Genomic DNA, 18456 nt, shown 5'->3' on the forward strand with positions numbered 1-18456 from the left:
TCACAACTCCTCTCTCGGCCCGTCACAGGGTACTCGGTCCTAATATACACCGCCATTCCCATGGATTTTACTTGATGGCACTTCATCAGCTTGCTTACATATTTGCACTTTATTTGATGGTTCTCTGTCTACTAGCTTCCCAAGCAGGATTTTAATGGATGGCACTCTATCTACCTCTTGTCTATTTGGACTTTGGTAAATGGCACTTCATGTTCTGGTCTCCCCATTGTACTTTAGTTTATGGCTATCTACTGGGTTTCCTATTTGCATTTAGTTGATGGCACTCCATTTACTTGCTTCCCTATCTAGAATTTTGTTGTTGGCACTTCATCTGCTTGCTTCCCTATTTGGATTTTAGTTAATGACACCTCATCTCCTTGTTTCCCTATTTGGATTTTAGTTAATGACACCTCATCTCCTTGTTTCTCTATTTGGATTTCAGTTGATGGTTCTGCTTGCTCAGTGCCCTATTTCGTTTAGTTGATCTCACTTTGTCTGCTCACTTTCCTGTTTTGAAATGAAAAGGAAGTCTTGGAAACAAAAACAGCAACATAACAAGAAAAAATGGAAATAAAGAAATTTCACCTTTGTGAAGTGGAGCTACAAAGATTAAATTCTGCTCATTTTAAAGGAGATGCCAAAGAGGCAAAAGAATAAATGACTACACACAATATTTACTGAATATTTTCACATCAAATAGGAGATTAAAGTTAGTCCTAAAGTGCAAATTATAGAAATATTGGTGTTCGGGATCTTTCTTATTATAAAAATGAAAGAAAAACCTAAATATTTTTACTTGTAGGGTTTCATTTTGTTTTTGTCTTTTTATCAATATTCTAACAATGTTGAAAGCTTTCATTTGGAAATGGGCTAAAAATAGATGAGGAAAATGACACAGGAGAATGGTTAATCTTTAATAAAACTAAAAGAAATATAAATCTTTACATAGTTATCACCACACTTCAAGTTCCTATTTGTGCTATGTTTACAGAAAAAAACTTGGCCATTAGAATATTTTGAAAATTACAGACAAGAGACATTACATTTTGTACTAATAAACATCTCTCGAGCATTTCAAAACAATCTGCAAGGCTATAAATACATCCAAAAGGTGGAAAACCCTTTTTAGTCAGTTATGCTTAAATATTTGGAAAATAAATACAACTCTCTTCACTGACATACTGTATACTGTAGTTATTTAATTGAAGTCCTGTTCAATACATATGAATACAAAGACAATTTGTTACATGCAGCACTTGATATTTTCAAATCCATTTCAGTTCATGCTTTCAATTTTCCAGTGACATTCTAATGTACTATTTTAACTGATACTATCCTTTCACAGATTTGTGATGTTTTCCTACCCATATACTGTATAAATCTGTACTGAACCAATGAAATTCTCCAAATTGGATTTGGAGTGATATCTTTCGGTCTAACTTCCAAATGAGTTTGACAAGGGTCTTGGTAACTAGGAACTATAACATTCATATTAATCTAGAGGGTCACTTGTTGCCCCAAGTGACAAGATCTAAACATGCTCACAGCTACAATATTTTATTAAGGAACTCTTTTTATTTAAGATGACTCAATGGTACACTATAGTAGATAACATCGGTGTTGGCTACATATTTCAGGTTAGGTATGAAGCCTGGAAGGTAACTTTTCTGGTTTAAAAGTTACTCATGAATGGCAGAGACAAGGAACAGGATAATGTCCTAGAGACTGACACACAGGATCTGCGTCCAAAGCCTCTCTCCATCAAGCTAGGACCAGGGAGGGAGAGGCAATGCCCCCAACCCCAATCCCTTCATCACAAAAATGGTGATGTTGCAGACACTACAAGAAACTACAGTATTGAGCTTGAGCAGACCTCAAACCCTCATCCAACAGATTACCAGGCAGGGACATTTCCAGTAGGCTAACAATAAGCTACTGGGGATATTCTGTCATCAACAACTTGGCCTGTATGGCATCTTGGCAGATGTAGCAATAAGATGAGATTGGCAATTTAATAATGTTACCCTACTTTTTCACCAAAGTAAGAAAAGGTAACATACAAAATTAAAAAACCAAAAGGCACACCATGAGTACTAACCAATTGCCTCAAAAATTTGTGAAATCAGTTGACCCATGACTTACAAGATCTTTTAGGGCCCGACTTTTTGCTATTCAAATGAATCGGACAAGTAATAAAGACCCTTTAATATACAGTAGCCTTCTTTTGAACATTCAATACATCACACAGTTAACATGCTATGTCTTTTGTTAGTGTTGCTCTGAATGGCCACTAACATCCAAGCTGTAAGAATAACTTGAAGGTGCTCCTGGGAACTAGTCTTTAAAGAACACACATCAACAAGATACTGTACTGTATTATGACAAATCTGATAAATCAGCAAATGGCAGAAGGATCACACATTTCAACTGATGAGGAGAAAATTATAGTTTCCCTAAGTTTTAAAAAGGAACACTGAAGATTAGTGTATACTTTTCACTTTATGGGAGTACAGTAACTGAGGTAATATACAATCCCTCTTAAAATTAGGAGAGTAAAAATTACTAAATGATTCAGAACAAGTAAAAATGAAGAGTTAAATTACTTGAGTGTTCCAACTTATACCAAAATACTAAACAAAAGTCCCTTCTCTTTCCATATGAGTAGCTAGATGTCACTCAATGAGGTAGTAAAAGATGTATTTCATCTGAGGGTTTAGCTACAAAAGACAATCAATTTCACTTGGTATTTCTTGGCTATTAAGCAATTATTGGAAATAAAACTTCCAGTCTTGGAGGTGCTACAACTCCATTCCTTGATGATAGTACTAGCAGTGTAACTGGCAGAGAAACCTAACCATCTCATGAGGTTTTTTCTATGAATCTTTAAAAATGAACTGCTATACTGCAAACACATTTGGAAGCCACCAGGAAATGAGAAGGATCATTTAAAAATTATTGAAAGACAAAACTATTACAAGATATTCTTACATATAGCCTACTGGCAAAAGACCATGCACATAAAGGTTGTCCAATGGGTGGAAGAGGGGTATGCATTTTGTTGTCCCGTAAATCTGGAAACTTCACATACAGTAATGCAATTATACATTCTTGCTGGATATGGCATAGAGTAACCTAAAAACCATTGCCATCCAAATATTCAGTGGAATTCATTTGTTCTGAAAGAATGGATGAACCATTCAATTGAGTAATTTTGCCATACCAGGCATTAATATAATGGGCTAATATAATCTCAAGATATTTACTTCAACAAAAAATACGTACCCGGTGTTTCAGATATCAAAAGGTTGGAAGATTTTCAATGAATGGTTCTAAAATAATTGGTTAGTCATTACCTTGAAGAAAGTAGTAAATGATTCTAAATACTAATTTTCATATTTTCTCTGATCGGAATAATATCCTTAAACTACTACTGTACTCTTTGATTTTTTCACGGCAAACGATCTGCATCTACTTTTATGCCAAGAGAAACTTTTTGACCGTGAATAAGCAGATCCAAAATCAATCCAATCACAAGTCAATCATAAAAACAACACCACATGGTCAGTTTACACAGTTCCTAAATTGGTATACAAAGCCTATGCAAATGCATTTAAAGTACAATACAGTGCAAATGTACCTCCCATATACCATACAAATGGGTACCTGGAAGTATATGGTCTTCACATTCGGAGATTAGGAAGTCCTCCTATTGCTAAATGGAATTTACAGTGCCTATCATGATAAATGGATCTGCATCAATGGTGACTATAAGTGTATCTTTCTCAACAACAGACACGCACATAAAATCCTCGCAACTTTATTGAATCACTTTCAACAAATTAGATTTTTCATAGCATTTGTATCAAACAGCTAAGACTGCAGGATTGCAAGGTATGAAAAATATTGCCTTTAGCAGCCACTCAGTATATTAAAAACACATCATCCTTAACTACCTGCAGCTCCACCGTAGATGCTGCATCTCTATTTCAGCCAGCACTTCAATAAAAACACTAATAATTTCACATTTAAATATAGTTTTTATTGGTCAGAAATTCCTGCAATAAAGAAATATGAAGGCCTTTTTGGGATCATTAATTACAATGAACATAGGTTATTAACTTAAGATTTAAATTTTTTTCAGGTTAATACATTGTAGTCTTTTGAACACGAATTCTTGCATGAAAATATGCCTCAAAATGTAGTTTTTTTTTTTCAAACTAAAGACTATTTTTCTCTTAAAAAAGGCTAATGATAAAGAAACGATCATGAATACTCTACAGTACTGTACTGTAACTTCAACATTAGTGAAGAAATTTCACAGAAGTGGCTATATCTCTGGATATTTCTATCACACTTGAATTAAAGTATGAGTATTAGTTGAGATTAAAACTATATCAATTCTTCAGTCAACTAGGTTAGGCATTCCCTCACTTGGTCTTTACAAAATTATAATACTGTACTTCATAACTCTAAAATTCGACAAGCTTCATGATACCTATTCAGCAATGTTTCTCACCAATTTTGAGTTGAATAAACAGCCAAGTGAAACATCTGTATCTAGGCTGCCAAAGCACTAATGTGCCAAGTGGGCAAAAGATCTTTAATTAAACACTGTATCACAATACTTCAAAATTATCCACCTTTAGAAGCATCAGACAAGATACTGTTTAGTTGTTGCCTAAACGACGAGGTTTTTGTGCAGGAATGTTAACCATCAAAGTAATTGGCATTTTGCATCCAAGACACAGTAATTCTTCCCGAGATATCACAGGGAAATAGTTATACTTTCTCACAACAAACACCAAGGCAAAACACTTCAGGTGTCAATAAAATTTTATAATTGGATTTTTCATTACTATAAGCAAGAAGTTTCCAAGAAGTGTATAAGGTTTCATGTTTGCCATATACCGTAAATACTACAGTCTTGAACTTAAATAAGCATTCAGCACATTGTTGTTCCTTGTGTAAGACCTCTAACTAGGAAAAGGGCACTTCCTAGAAGCTCTCCTCCTTTGGATCATAAGCCAATTTTATGATGAAAGGGTTTTGCAAATATTTTAAATGACATTTGAAGTCTATTCAATTACACCAATGATCAAGTTTTGAGTCTATCTAATTACATCAGGGATCACATACAAGTCTGTTTAGTTACACCAGGGATCACGTTTTAAGTCTGTTTAATTACACTATGGATCAAGTTTTACTTCATACCTTTTTTTTCCACCTGTGTACGAGTTGGTAGTATGGGCCATAGCTACTTTTCTGAGAATCAGAAATATTGGGAAGAGGTGGTGAATTTCTTTGTCTGGCTTTCCAAGCTGTTTTGAAATTCTTAAGATTCCTCCCATTTTAAATTTAGGGCAGATAACAAGTACAGTACCATCATTAACAATAATACATCAGGGTATTCCTTTATGGATTAGACTGTGACAAATTTCCTCTGATCTGCCCATTTCATGTTTAAGGTCTTTGTCCAACTAATTCCATATCTACTCCTCTGACTGACTGATCTCCCTTTTCCATTGCATGGCAAAACCATTGTCCATTTTCCAGCCTCTGGACAAAACTTTCAACAACTTTCTCATTTTATATGTGATCTTTCCAATAACTTAGTTTCAGCATTTCGTAGTCAACTTTTCAAACTGTCATCTATGGGAAAATTCCAGGCCTCATATAAGCATTCAAGATTTTGCTGTCTACTATCAAGACACAGAAGTCCAGTTCCACTTCATTCCGGTTGTTGCTATTTAGCAATTCTAGTACTGTATATCACCAAGGTGACTTAATAGTTATAGTGTACCTTCTTTAAAGCCTACCCTTCCAATGAAACATGGTCTTCACCTTCTCATGGGAGATTTCTATTAAAATATCTAACCTAGATCATTCCCATTGTCAGTCATGACCATCGCCACCAACATTCTCCATTACACTTAAACAAGACGTTGCATTCACCTCTAATCCTCTCAATTGGACTTTAGTTCTTTGCGTCTTTTCTGATCACCAAAAGTAAGATTCTGCTTAAACTGATAAATCCTCTCTAATCTATTCCTCCTTTCTATCTATCAAACATTCCTATTCTGCTGCTAACACCATGCCCACTGGATACTTTCCAGCTTCTTGATTAGCATGGTAAAAACTCAAACACTCCATGTTGACTTTTGATGCACACCAACTTTTATCTCAAATCACACTAATATACCACTGTTTATCCCAATATTCTGCCAAATATTTTCCAAAGACTTGCATATATCATATATGATACATGCATCTTCCTTTTTAGAACATTACTGTACAGCTCATAAAGATATTCTTCGAGTTAAATCATCCCTTTCATATAATGGCTGGTCAATTTATCATGTACACCAACATACAGTATACTGTGATAAGGGGAAAACATGTCTGAATGAGATATTTGATGGTTGTGCTTTCAAAATCAAAGGAATTACTTAATATGGCATCAAATTATTTACTTTTAATGAAAAAAAAAAGAACTGTACATCTTCTAAATAACTTTTGATAAGAGTTTAATAAAATATTTGTTTCCAGTTTGATTCAGAGTTTACTTTTCTCAAATATGATATAAGCTGGTTCTAATATGCTTTTCGTAAGTTTTTAATGTTAACTTCAAAACATAATTGCTGGGAATTTTATTCTTTATGTTACTAAGGCTATGAGTAGCTAACATTATTACTGTTAATATTATCATTATTTAAGTGTAGTATTTCAGCATCAAGAATGCTACTATAACTGAAGGTAACCAAAAACTTTGCCATCAATGTTTTCAATTTTCTTTTAAACACACTAAAATACAACCTTCCTTATAAGATGCTCTAGTATAACAGCATTCTTTTATAATAGCAATGAATTCCATTAACTCTCTTTACCCCAGCAGTTAAAAAAACATAATTCAACTCAAATACTAGGTACTGTACTACAGTAATTATATAGGTTCTTCTAACTACAAAGATGGTGATATTAATGCTTCCTTAAATCTTAAACTTTCTGATAAGATTAATCAAGGAAGTCATTTCATAACCCACTACCAGTAAAAAGATGGAATCACACTGTCTTTTTTTTTTTCTCAGCAGCAAGCTGTTACTGCCCAAAATGGAAAACCAGGAGCTTGTTTCTTGAGATATTTGCTTCTTGACAGGAAGGGAAGCAGCGAGCACAAACTGCAAGCATGATTTTGGATGTAAATAAGATCACTGCTGCAGATAGGATGTGCTGTTGCTTGGCAATCTTGAGTCCAACAAGACTCAAGAGATAATGAAAGATCTGCTTGGTTCATCCTGTAGTCGTCATATAAGGCAGAACCATCCTCACATCTCGTTTCCTGACATAAGTTGTAAAAGATACCTTTGGCTTCTCTTCTCCTGAGCCACTCTTGAACCCACAAAGGTTTTTTGCTCCTCTTCATGTAACATTCCAAAAATACATATTACTGCAACAGTCTGTTTAGTTTTGTTTACACTTTTTCCTAATGCTCCTCAAACCACAACATCATAGTGCAACGCTACAACACTTTAGCTCGCGAGCATTGGCTGGAGCTTGGCGAAAACCTCGAGCAAGAAATGATGTGTAATTCCAGCATAAGTCTGGTTTACATTATTGCAGTTTCCCTATTGTCAACAACAGTAATTATGATTCAGACAATCGTGAGATGTCATACTGGGGCCTATACATGGAGTTTCCCATGGCGGGATTAGTGCAAGTGCAAGAACTACAGTCCAACAACAACGGGTTGAGACTTGCCTCTGATTATGAGGGGTGTCACTTTTCCCAATCCACTACGCAATCTTTAATCAAAGGTCGCATTCTACATAGGAAGACATAGCCACACCATTCAAAAACAATGCCACACCACTGGACTATAATGCTTAGCAGTGCATCATTATTGCCATTTCGTTGAGGACACTATACTGTACTGATTTTTTACTCTGAACACTTTTATTCAAAAGATTAAATACTGTACTGTAAGAATCAGATGGTGAAAATATTAAATTTATAAACACAAGATTATGAAAGACAAGGACAATGTCACTCACAGTATTTACAAAGTACTGAAACAAATCTATTTCTGTGTGTACTGAAACCCAACTGATTGGTGGCTTGTACTTCAACACACATTTCAATGCTATGAGTTGAGCTTCCCTAAAACGCAGATATACCAGTACTAAAGAATGCATTTATGACCTAGGCAGTAGTAATGGGTCAAGGAACCAAACATCTTTTAAAGGTTCCTGGAGCTTTTTAAGCCAAATTAAAAAAATACCCCTGTCACTGCCATTAATCATAGTTATATAGACATAAAGTTACAAAACTTCTTTTCAAAAAGACCGAGTAAAAATTTGTGCTGGATTGCACTTTGAATGTTCTGATCATTTACTCCTTTACAGGGACTATTTGTACTGGTAGACTATTCAATAAAATATCTTTAAAACTACTATTTCAATTGACATTTTAAGAAGTCTCGACTCAATAACTGTAACTTGGTATGTCAATATAATGTACTTCTAGATATGTACTCCAAGTAGTGTATATCTATTCAACGTGAGAAGATATAAATATAAAAGTTATTGTATACTGCTATACATACGAATACAGTACCCAACATAAATATCTATTCATCACATTCATTTCTTGTAATTTTCAACTGTGTAGTTAGTACCAGCTCAACCTATTATCCCTCTGCGTGGGTCACATCTAAACTGAGCCCATCCCTCAATAAGCTGATTCATACTGACCAAAGCCATAAGATAGTGTAACCCCTAAGAGATAAAAGCCGATAGCCATCACAAGAGGCACAATAAAAAGCAAATGCTACGTAAATCAAATAACAGGTAAGTGCAAGCACATTAACTCTGTCTATTATTACATATTGTAAATAGAACCAAACGATCTCAAATTATTCACAAAAAAAACAGCATGGCACCATAACACCCTTAATGATTATTAAGCAATGATAAACACTGATCAGACGTATGAAATTATGAAAAGATGCATCTTAAAACCAAAACCAAAAAATGGCCATCACAAAACATCACAAAAGAAAAGCATTAGTAAGAAATATTCTCCTCTTCCCTTGGGCAAATCATCCTCATACATGATGCAAACATAAAATTTCATGTTTTTTTTTTAAACTTACATCAATCTTTTCTTCACCAGGTGTAAAAGCTTAGTGATGAAGCCTTTACTAATAATTCTCAACATCATAATGAAATGTATTTTCATACACACACACACAAAGCAGCACTCTCACAACTTCTCAATACCTCCAAATACTTCAGTAAAAATAGAGCAAACTATGTACAGAATGTCCTCAACTTACAAACGTAATAGGTTCCAAGAAGCTGTTTGCAAGTCCAATTTTACTAAGTTTTGTCATAGGGTACACCTAACTTGACTCCCATGTGTACGATTTCCAGCTACAAAAGTTAACAAATAGTCCCGTTTCATATGAAATAATCATTGGGTTATTGCAAATGCCTATTTGCTTACTATAATAAATGATGTCTTATTTTATTACAGCATACAGACTTTTGATACAATATCTGAAATTTATGATTTCAGTTGAATTTGTGTTTGCATCTCCTCATGCTTGTAAATAGAATGTCTGTAAGTTGAGAACCTTCAATATCATTCAGCAGGCAATGCATAACCCACATCCCAAAGCTGCAGAAATATCCTCCCACACTCTTCAATAAATTCTGATGAAATAGGGAAAAACTATGAGAAAGAGAGAGAGAAATTCTGTTTTGTTTAAACAATGATCCATCCAGATAGTTACACAGTTCCCAATCCCAATACCACCAATCATAAGACTTTACAGCAGATTAAAGGACACCGCTTAAACATATAATCCATCAATCTATTTCAAACGGAGAAATGCTTCCGAGATCTGAAATTTATTGATAAAAAATTACGGCAGTCATGATCTGCTGCTTTAAAATACTTACGTAATATTCATAACAAAATTACAAAAAAATCTCTAAAGAGTGTATTTCAGAAAAGTCCATTTTTTTGCATTCCCTTACAAACTGGCTGTCTTACAAAAAACTTTTTGATACAAAGAGCTACACAAAAACTAAGATTTACTTTGGCCTGACATTTCAGTAATTCAATTATACAATAATAAATTTACCTGGAATACTGAACAGAACTGGTCTAGAGACAATGCTAAGGTCCCTCATGACTAAGAAAGTAACCAACCTTGTTTATAACGAAATTTTGGATATCACCAATCACCGTGCTTATATAACAAAACCCTTTAATTGAGACATTATCCGCACGTTTCTGGCTTGTAAAGGCTTACCACTACTATTTCAATAATGAGTAAAAATACTTCACTTTATAATCCCAGACTACCATATTTTAACAAATAACTAATGAAGAAGAAATGTCCAACTACGTAATTATTTTTCACATTTTAATTTATATCAAATATAAAATAATTATATTAGATAATAAACAATTACCACATTGGTACACAGTATTACTAGTGTCAAAATTATTAGGCTGTGAGACATTTTACAAATCTACCATGCTCAATATTACATAACTACATTTAATCATGAGCAACAACCAAAAGAACTCTTTTTACAAGAGAAGTAGTTATTCTTAGACAGTCAGAATGAGCAAGGTTGTACAGTAATCTAGTAAATATAATGAATATCATACCCATAGAGAGGATAAAAGTAGTTTCACTAATAACCAGAGAGACAGAAGGATGAAAATAAGTTTCACTCAACCAGTCATTTCCAGATGAGTACAGCTAGCCTCAAGAATAAATGGCTTTGGGAATGACGTTGAAGAAGTTGGAGAGTTTAGTAAGAAGACACTAAGGGGAACAGATAGCAGTATATAAGACTGAAAGAAATACAGCTACTATCAAATGCAAGCTGCAAAGGTCCTTAGTTCTGAAGGTTACTAGGACTGATATAACAGTAGCTTCCAAACACCAGCCTCACACATTTTTCATCAAAACTTGAACTTTAAACTGTGATAGAAAACTTGATTGGTAAATTACAAAAGCATCTCACAAATTTCCGATTGAACCAAATGTCTGCTCTTACAAATATCTATACTAAGATTTTTACAATCTTCTCTCTACAAAAGGCGGATGTTTTAGTTCATTGGGGCTGAAGCCCACCTTTTCTCTCTCTAGACATAAGATAAATAAGGGTAGCAAATTACCCATTTCACCACCCGTTACATGAAAAAAATATATACATATGAGCCTAAATTATTAGGGTGGAGCAAACCCAGCTTTCAAGTTAAAATGCATAAAGCAACTTTTGAAAATTCAAGCTTCTTAACTTGGCAAATATAGTCAAATTTAAGCATTAGAGGTACTGTACTTTATAAACTCTCCTGTTACCAAAAGGAGGCAAACCATGAAATGTTAGTTTTTGAAAGTAAAAGAACAAGTTTCTGAAGTGAATTAATATATGTAATAAATTTACCTTTTACAGGAGAAAACAACTAAAGCTAGAGAATTACACTAAACCAAACCACATCTCAATCATAAGAACATGAAAACTGCTGTGTTGTACCTGGCATACCTCCAAAGGATATGTTTTGAAAAGCTAAAATATACTTGCTACTTAGTAGTAACTACTGCCAAGACAAGAATGTTGAATGATACAAAGCAATCAATCATAAAAGAAAATCATCAAACAAGCTGCGTGAGCGCAAACATTAATGTGGGCCCCAAGACGATACCGTGTGGAATGTCAAGGCTCTGCTATCAATATTTGTTGATTCCAAACAGCCTCACCATATGAAACTGTGGCAGTTTTGGTATGAGTACAAGAAGCAGTGTTGCTAGGTTGATAGCAAAATGGTTGAAGTCGTATTTTGTGTAGAAGCTAGTCAGAATAAACCTGGAAGAAAATAACAAATTTGGATATAACTTGTATTTTTCTTAACTGTACAAACCAGAGTTCTTTACATAGGCGATAAAAGAGCAAAGATGGAGAATATGGCAGTTAAAACTTTTATAACGAGATATAAACAGGTGACCGGTAATTACTGTACCAGGCTGGCAACGGGAAGTCCCGCCTCTCTGCTTGCTCACTGAGTTGTCACTTTGATTGCAGCTGGAACTTTCTCAAAGGTTGGTGATGGTGGAAAGTATGAAAAATCTCCAAATTCATAATTTGTTCTGGTACAAATACAAACCTTCATCCTTTACCTAGGAGACTCATCCTTCGGTGGGAGGAAGGCCCCTTCCAGCTGACAGGAAACTTATATCGGGTTACCTCTGTCCATGATCCGATATTAAAACTCCTGTGTAGCTACTACAGGTCCTAGCAAAAAGGTGTATAGGGACCTGTGGGTCAATTCCTACAGGTAATGGGCAGTAAACGTCGTTTGGTGTTTCCATGTGCCTGCCTAGAGTATCCGAGCCACAGAGATTCATATGGGATGATAAGGTCGTAACTACTCCCATGACATCATGAGCTTTTTACCCCAAGCTTTACTAGGAGAAGGTGAAGATGGCAAATGGGTGTAGTCAATGACTTTCCTCAGCCAGGAGGTTTTCGTACTTGGTCACCTCCTTTTCCACTCTCCTCGTGTTGAGGAAGAGGAACAGCAGGTGAGGTCTGGTTGTTTGTGTATGTTTAAGGAAGCAGTCAAGCTCCCTTACAGAACCCTTAAGTAGCTGATCAAGATCACTGGTTACATCTCTATGGCTTGGCCTCTAAGACAAAGAAATCCTGGCATTGAGAAAAGACGGATTCTAGATTTTAGCTAGAAGCTCAGGGATGAAGGGGGACGAGACCTGTCCCCTACATTCCGTATGAATAACACTAAGGGAAAGCCCATGAAATTCGTTAACTCCCTTATTGCAGGCTAAATTGGGCAAGAAACCCATTTGTGGAAAGGTTTCTACGTAAGGTAAGCCCCAACAGTTCAAACATGTCCTCTTCAGGGACAGCAAGACTTCATTAACATCCGAGGGTGGTGGTCTCACCTCTCTCGGAATACAAGTCTGTTCAAAACTCTGATGAGTATGGAGTAATATCAATCCCTTTCAGCCTTATGACCTAACTTTAAAGCTGAGTGATGGCCTCTCACCATCATTCCCAAGAAGAGCTTTTCTCTTTGGAGGTAAAGTAAACATTCAACTAACCATGGCATAGAGGCTCCGAGACGAGAAGCCCACTTTCCCAACCATAGAAGATGACCCACTTGGTCTAGTACATTGAAGTTGTCAATTCCCTGAAGTATCTTGACATTTTTTGCTCATCTCCACGAGAAAAGTCTGTCTCTGAGAGGAGATGCTAAATAACCTCCACTCGTGATTCTGAAGTGGTTCCACCGAATTGTGGGATCTCTTGGTGCGTGGTTGGTGGAATATCTCAGAATGAGGAGGCAATACCAGAGCCTCTCGCCAGAGGGGTAGAAGGCCCAGGTACCATTCAACTTGGAGCCACCTAGATTCTATTAGAGTCATAGGTTGGCCAGGGCACCAGCCACCCATTGAGATACTACCACTTGAGAGTTATGGCATCTTTTGAATGGCCAGACAGTAATACATTGGATCCTTCTCTCTGGTTACAGTTCATTTTCCCTTTGCCTACACATACACTGAATAGTCTGGCATATTCTTTACATATTCTCCTCTGTCCTCATTCACCAGAGAGATTACTAAACAATTCTTCTTCACCAAAGGGGTTAATGCACTATAATTGTTCAGTGGCCACTTTCCCCTTTCTAAGGGTAGAAGAGACTCTTTAGCTATGGTAAGCAGCTCTTCTAGGAGAAGGACACTCCAGAATCAAACCATTGTTCTCTAGTCTTGGGTAGTGCCACAGCCTCTGTACCATGGTCTTCCACTGTCTTGGGTTAGAGTTCTCTTGCTTGAGGGTACACTATTCTATCCTATTTCTTTTCCTATTGTTTTGTTAAAGTTTATATAGGAGATATTTATTTTAATGTTACTCTTCTCAAAATATTTTATTTTTCCTTGTTTCCTTTTCTCACTGGGCTATTTTCCCTGTTGGAGCCCCTGGGCTTATAGCATCTTGCTTTTCCAATTAGGGTTGTAGCTTAGCAAGTAATAATAATAATAATAATAATAACGAGTTGGGAGTGGCCCAGATTTGTTTCAAGACACTCCTGGTCAGGTAAAACAGCAGAAAAGCTGCTTCTGAGTCTGGCATTAGAGAGCAGAATATCAAAAGTTTCCGATTAGTGAGGTTGCGAAGACTGACTATCAGAAAACCCCTCAAAGTCGGGGTCTTGCTCATTATCTGAGGATGCAAAGACCATTCTAGCCCTACGATCTGCATCCTACAGCTTAGACTGTCCATTTCCAATGTTCTTTCGCCTGTAATAAAGCAGGCTGATAGAGTAACCGGGTCGAGCATCGCCCACTCGTGGATTTCTACTGTCAGTTTGCAAAACCGCAGAGAAACAGTATTGCCTCAGTTGCTACCTGTCTCTACATTGGTGCTGTCAATTATTCACCACACCGAGTGACCGGTCAAAAGAGGGCAAAAGTGTTGGAGAGCGAGGAGAGCCGCTTGAAGACTCAACACTTTGATATAGGATCGTCGTACCCGGTTGGTCCTTTGTACCGACTCTAAGGGTTGTAGAGGGTGTGCTTCCCAGTCTCTCTTTTGATGTGCCCATGAACCAGCGAAGGGTTCGTCCTGCATGGAATAATTCCAGATCGTGTCTGGGACCCTCTCCTATAGGGTCGCTGTCTTGTGACCAGTGTCTCTTCAGTTACTATTCAAGGGATTGAAGGTGGAGACTACATTTCAGAATGAGACGTTCCAAGGAGGCCAGACCTTCCAGCCCCTTCTGCTGGCAGAGGAGCTGTTGAAGGAGAGGGGAAGCCACCTCTCGAAGATGCTACTTCATCCTGAGGTGGGAAGGCTCTTCCTCCAAAGGTGTCAGTGTTTATTCCAAAATAAATCAGTCTTTGGACACTAGGTCGACTTTTCATGATTCACAATGATCCTCAGATAATGAATGAACGAGAGGAGTTTGTCCCGGTGAGATCGTCCAGGTGGCGCAGGAGACGAATGCTGTTGGTGTGTACCAATGCTGATACCAGAGTAAACTCTGGGGAAGACTTGTGGACTAGTGAAATATCAATGCATAGAACTTTGAATTGGTACACTCTGATCGGTCAGACAAAACTGGGCAACTTCCTAGACCCGGGATGGATTGGGATCTGGAAGTACACATCCTTCAGATTGACCAACATCATGAGGTTCAACAGCTTGATAACCTACCTGACTCTGCCTATTATCATTTGGAGGAAAACGTACAGAGAGCATAATGTATATTTTCTCCCTATATCAATCTGTACAACCATATTTGGCCCTTAAACCCTGACAATTCCAGGCGTGTGTGGGCAAGGCATGTGTGGGTGAGGCGCGTGTGGGCGAGGCGCGTGTGGGCGAGGCACGTGTGGGTGATGTGCGTGTGGGCGAGGCACATGTGGTTGAGGCACGTCCGGTTGAGGTGCATGTGAGTGAGGTGTGTCTGTGTTCTTTAAGATGAGGTGAAGAAGGATCATGCAGAAGTTGACTCGTAACCTTGCTGAGCGGCGTGTGGTCACTTGTTAAGCACACTCAAGTCGCTAAAAAGTGATCTGACCTCAGACCAAGTCTGGCAAATAGCATTCCAATCCAGTCAGGGAATGTTGATTCAACAGCGCTCACTAGGAGACATGTTGCTCGCGAGAGCATGAATCCAACGGATACGGTATTCCTTCGGGAAGGAGCTTGTTTCTTCCAATGTCAAAGAAGTCTGACTCAAAGGCGGCAAAGGTGAGAATCTTGCGTTCCCCTTTGGCTAACTGATTAAGTTGTAAGGGACATCTTATCCATAATCATGTCTCAAACCCTACGAAAATGTTCCAAGATCCTGTAGAGTCATTACCGGAAAAAGTGTCTGAGTACAGAAGAAAATAGGCTAGAAAGCAAAAATATGCCAAAGTCTTCAGCCAGTGGAAGAGCATCTATCCCCACTGACATTGTTATGAAAGTGACTATTGAGTGAGGAAGCAGAGGGGCGGGACTCTCCCACTCAAAGCCAGGTAAGTAACGGCCACCCATTTACACCTTGATATAAAAGTTTCAACTGCTGTATTCTCTAGCTTCAGTGTTATATCTCCTATGTAAAGGACGAAGGTTTGTAAGTGTACCGGATCAATTACATATTTTGTGCAGAAAGACTTTATCTTCATCTTCAAAATAAGGTAATCATTCGCGCTTCATGTCTTGACAATGAAAATATCAAAATTGAGGATATCTAACTTTACAAATTATTTACCCAAAAATACAGTAGTATACTGTATACTACCAACTTTTCTACATATTCTATCATACTATAAAAACAACACTTGATACTTACAGAACAATAGGAACTATAGTGATGAATTTCCTAGTTGTTGTGTACTGCTGTCCATAATCAATCTGTTCCCATGCAGTCATAAGTCGAGCTTTTCCTTGATCTGATAGCTGCCATGGGGTGCCTTTGATTTGATGAAGGAACAAGTAGTTAGCCTGTAAAAATAAATACTAATACAGTATAGGAATGTTATAACTTCCAAGACTGCATTACAATACTAAATAAATTTCATATACTCTATGTCCATAGCAAAAGCAATAAATGCAACATATCAATGACTACAATAAGCTAGGAGGATTACAATATGCAAATGACAAAATATGATGACATGTGATGATCTCAATACAGAGAATAACTTGTATTCTACTAGACTAAGGAGAAGTGGCAATATGATAGTCAGCAGAGCAGAGAACTGCAGTCAGTTAGAGAAGTGGTTTAGTAGCTATAAAAGGGTATCATAAAACTTTAATTGCCACTAACTTTCCATTATACTTAATGGTGCAATGGTTTCAATAGTTATAAATGTGTCACCAATTCCCATTTTTTTCATAAAACTTATACTTATTCTGTAATTGTTTTAATTACCTTAATACTCTCATGTCACTAATCCTAAAATTTTATGACAAAAAAAAAAAGCAGAAGCAATACTTCAAGCGAGACATTTTCAAGAAACTCGGCAGAATTAAGGCATGTATTATAAAGCATTATAAAGTACTCAAATTTACATATTAAATGATTACGATGACAAATGAAATTAAGCAAAACCTAGATTAACAAAAAATTCTAGATAACAGATACAGTACTGCATCTTGATATCCACCAGCTAAACCCTGTCAAAGAAATACAGTACTGTACTGTATTCAAATCCCTTCATTTTGTTTTGCTATTTTCCTTTCAATCCTTCAACGGTTAATTGCTTTCACTTTCTGTACTCCAGTGGCAGACATCTCACATGGTAGTACCGACAACATTCAATTAAGTTAAATCATAGCAATAACTATTGTGCTCATTTCTTGAGATGCTTACCATCTCTTTTGCATTTTGTATTATGCTATGTAGGTTTTTCAAGTTAATATGCCGTATATACTCGAGTAACGTGCAAGTTTTGAAGACTAATTTAGAAGCTATATTCCAGGGGGTCGCTCATACACGCGATATAGATTTAGCGTGTACACTCCTGAGCTAGGCTACGTCATTGTACAAGCTGTTTATCCATTTACTGTAGTAAAATATTACAGCATATTTGAAATTATCATTATTATTATTATTATTATTATTATTATTATCATTATTACTAGCCAAGCTACAACCCTAGTTGGAAAAGCAAGATGCCCATGGGCTCCAATAGGGAAAAATAGCCCAGTGAGGAAAGGAAATAAGGAAATAAATAATTGATGAGAACAAATTAATATAAATCATTCTAAAAACAGTAACAATGTCAAAACAGGTATGTCATATATAAACTATTAACATCATCAAAACAGATATGTCATATATAAACTATAAAAAGACTCATGTCAGCCTGGTCAACATAAAAACATTTGATGCAACTTTGAACTTTTGAAGTTCTACTAATTCAACTACCTGATTAGGAAGATCATTCTACAACTTGGTCACAGCTGGAATAAAACTTCTAGAATACTGTGTAGTATTGTGTAGGATTTTGCTTAAACTGGTGTTTCACTTAACTGTACCTAACAATAATGCAAATAATATTCCCATGTTAGTACAGTATCGTATTAAGAAATAACAACAGGAAATTTTAATCTTTTACGCTGTTTACGTTTATAAGTTGTTTGACTACCATCTATGCTTTCCAAATCAGTTGATCATGGCAAACTACTGAAGGAAATGTTATATTTCCTAAAATAAACAATTATTACTTGATTTATCATTTTACATTTAGCATACTAATTTCAAAAGTTTTATCTGAAGTACTTCTCTTATTTCATTTACAGTTTCATTGAATTGAATACTGTAGAAGTTAACAGGAGTTTCACTCATGTTGCCGATGCACGACAATTTATAGTTTTCAGCTCTATGGGGCTTGATTTTAAAGCTTAAAAAATGACAAATTCG

General features: G+C 36.4%; 1 protein-coding gene across 1 annotated transcript in view; it reads right to left on the reverse strand.

Annotated features, from left to right (window-relative positions):
* Window positions 1-901: 901 nt before the first annotated feature.
* The window catches only part of ORMDL (Orosomucoid 1-like), a 74435-nt gene continuing 56880 nt past the window's right edge, over window positions 902-18456 (reverse strand). The window contains exons 3-4 of the mRNA XM_068384473.1: window positions 16381-16532; window positions 902-11885 (exon numbers count right to left, since the gene is read on the reverse strand). Coding sequence (XP_068240574.1) covers window positions 11750-11885; window positions 16381-16532 — 288 coding nt within the window. The 3' untranslated portion in view covers window positions 902-11749. The remainder of the gene's footprint in view (window positions 11886-16380; window positions 16533-18456) is intronic.

Source organism: Palaemon carinicauda, chromosome 12, assembly GCF_036898095.1.
Source record: "Palaemon carinicauda isolate YSFRI2023 chromosome 12, ASM3689809v2, whole genome shotgun sequence".
NCBI classification, from domain to species: Eukaryota; Metazoa; Arthropoda; class Malacostraca; order Decapoda; family Palaemonidae; genus Palaemon; species Palaemon carinicauda.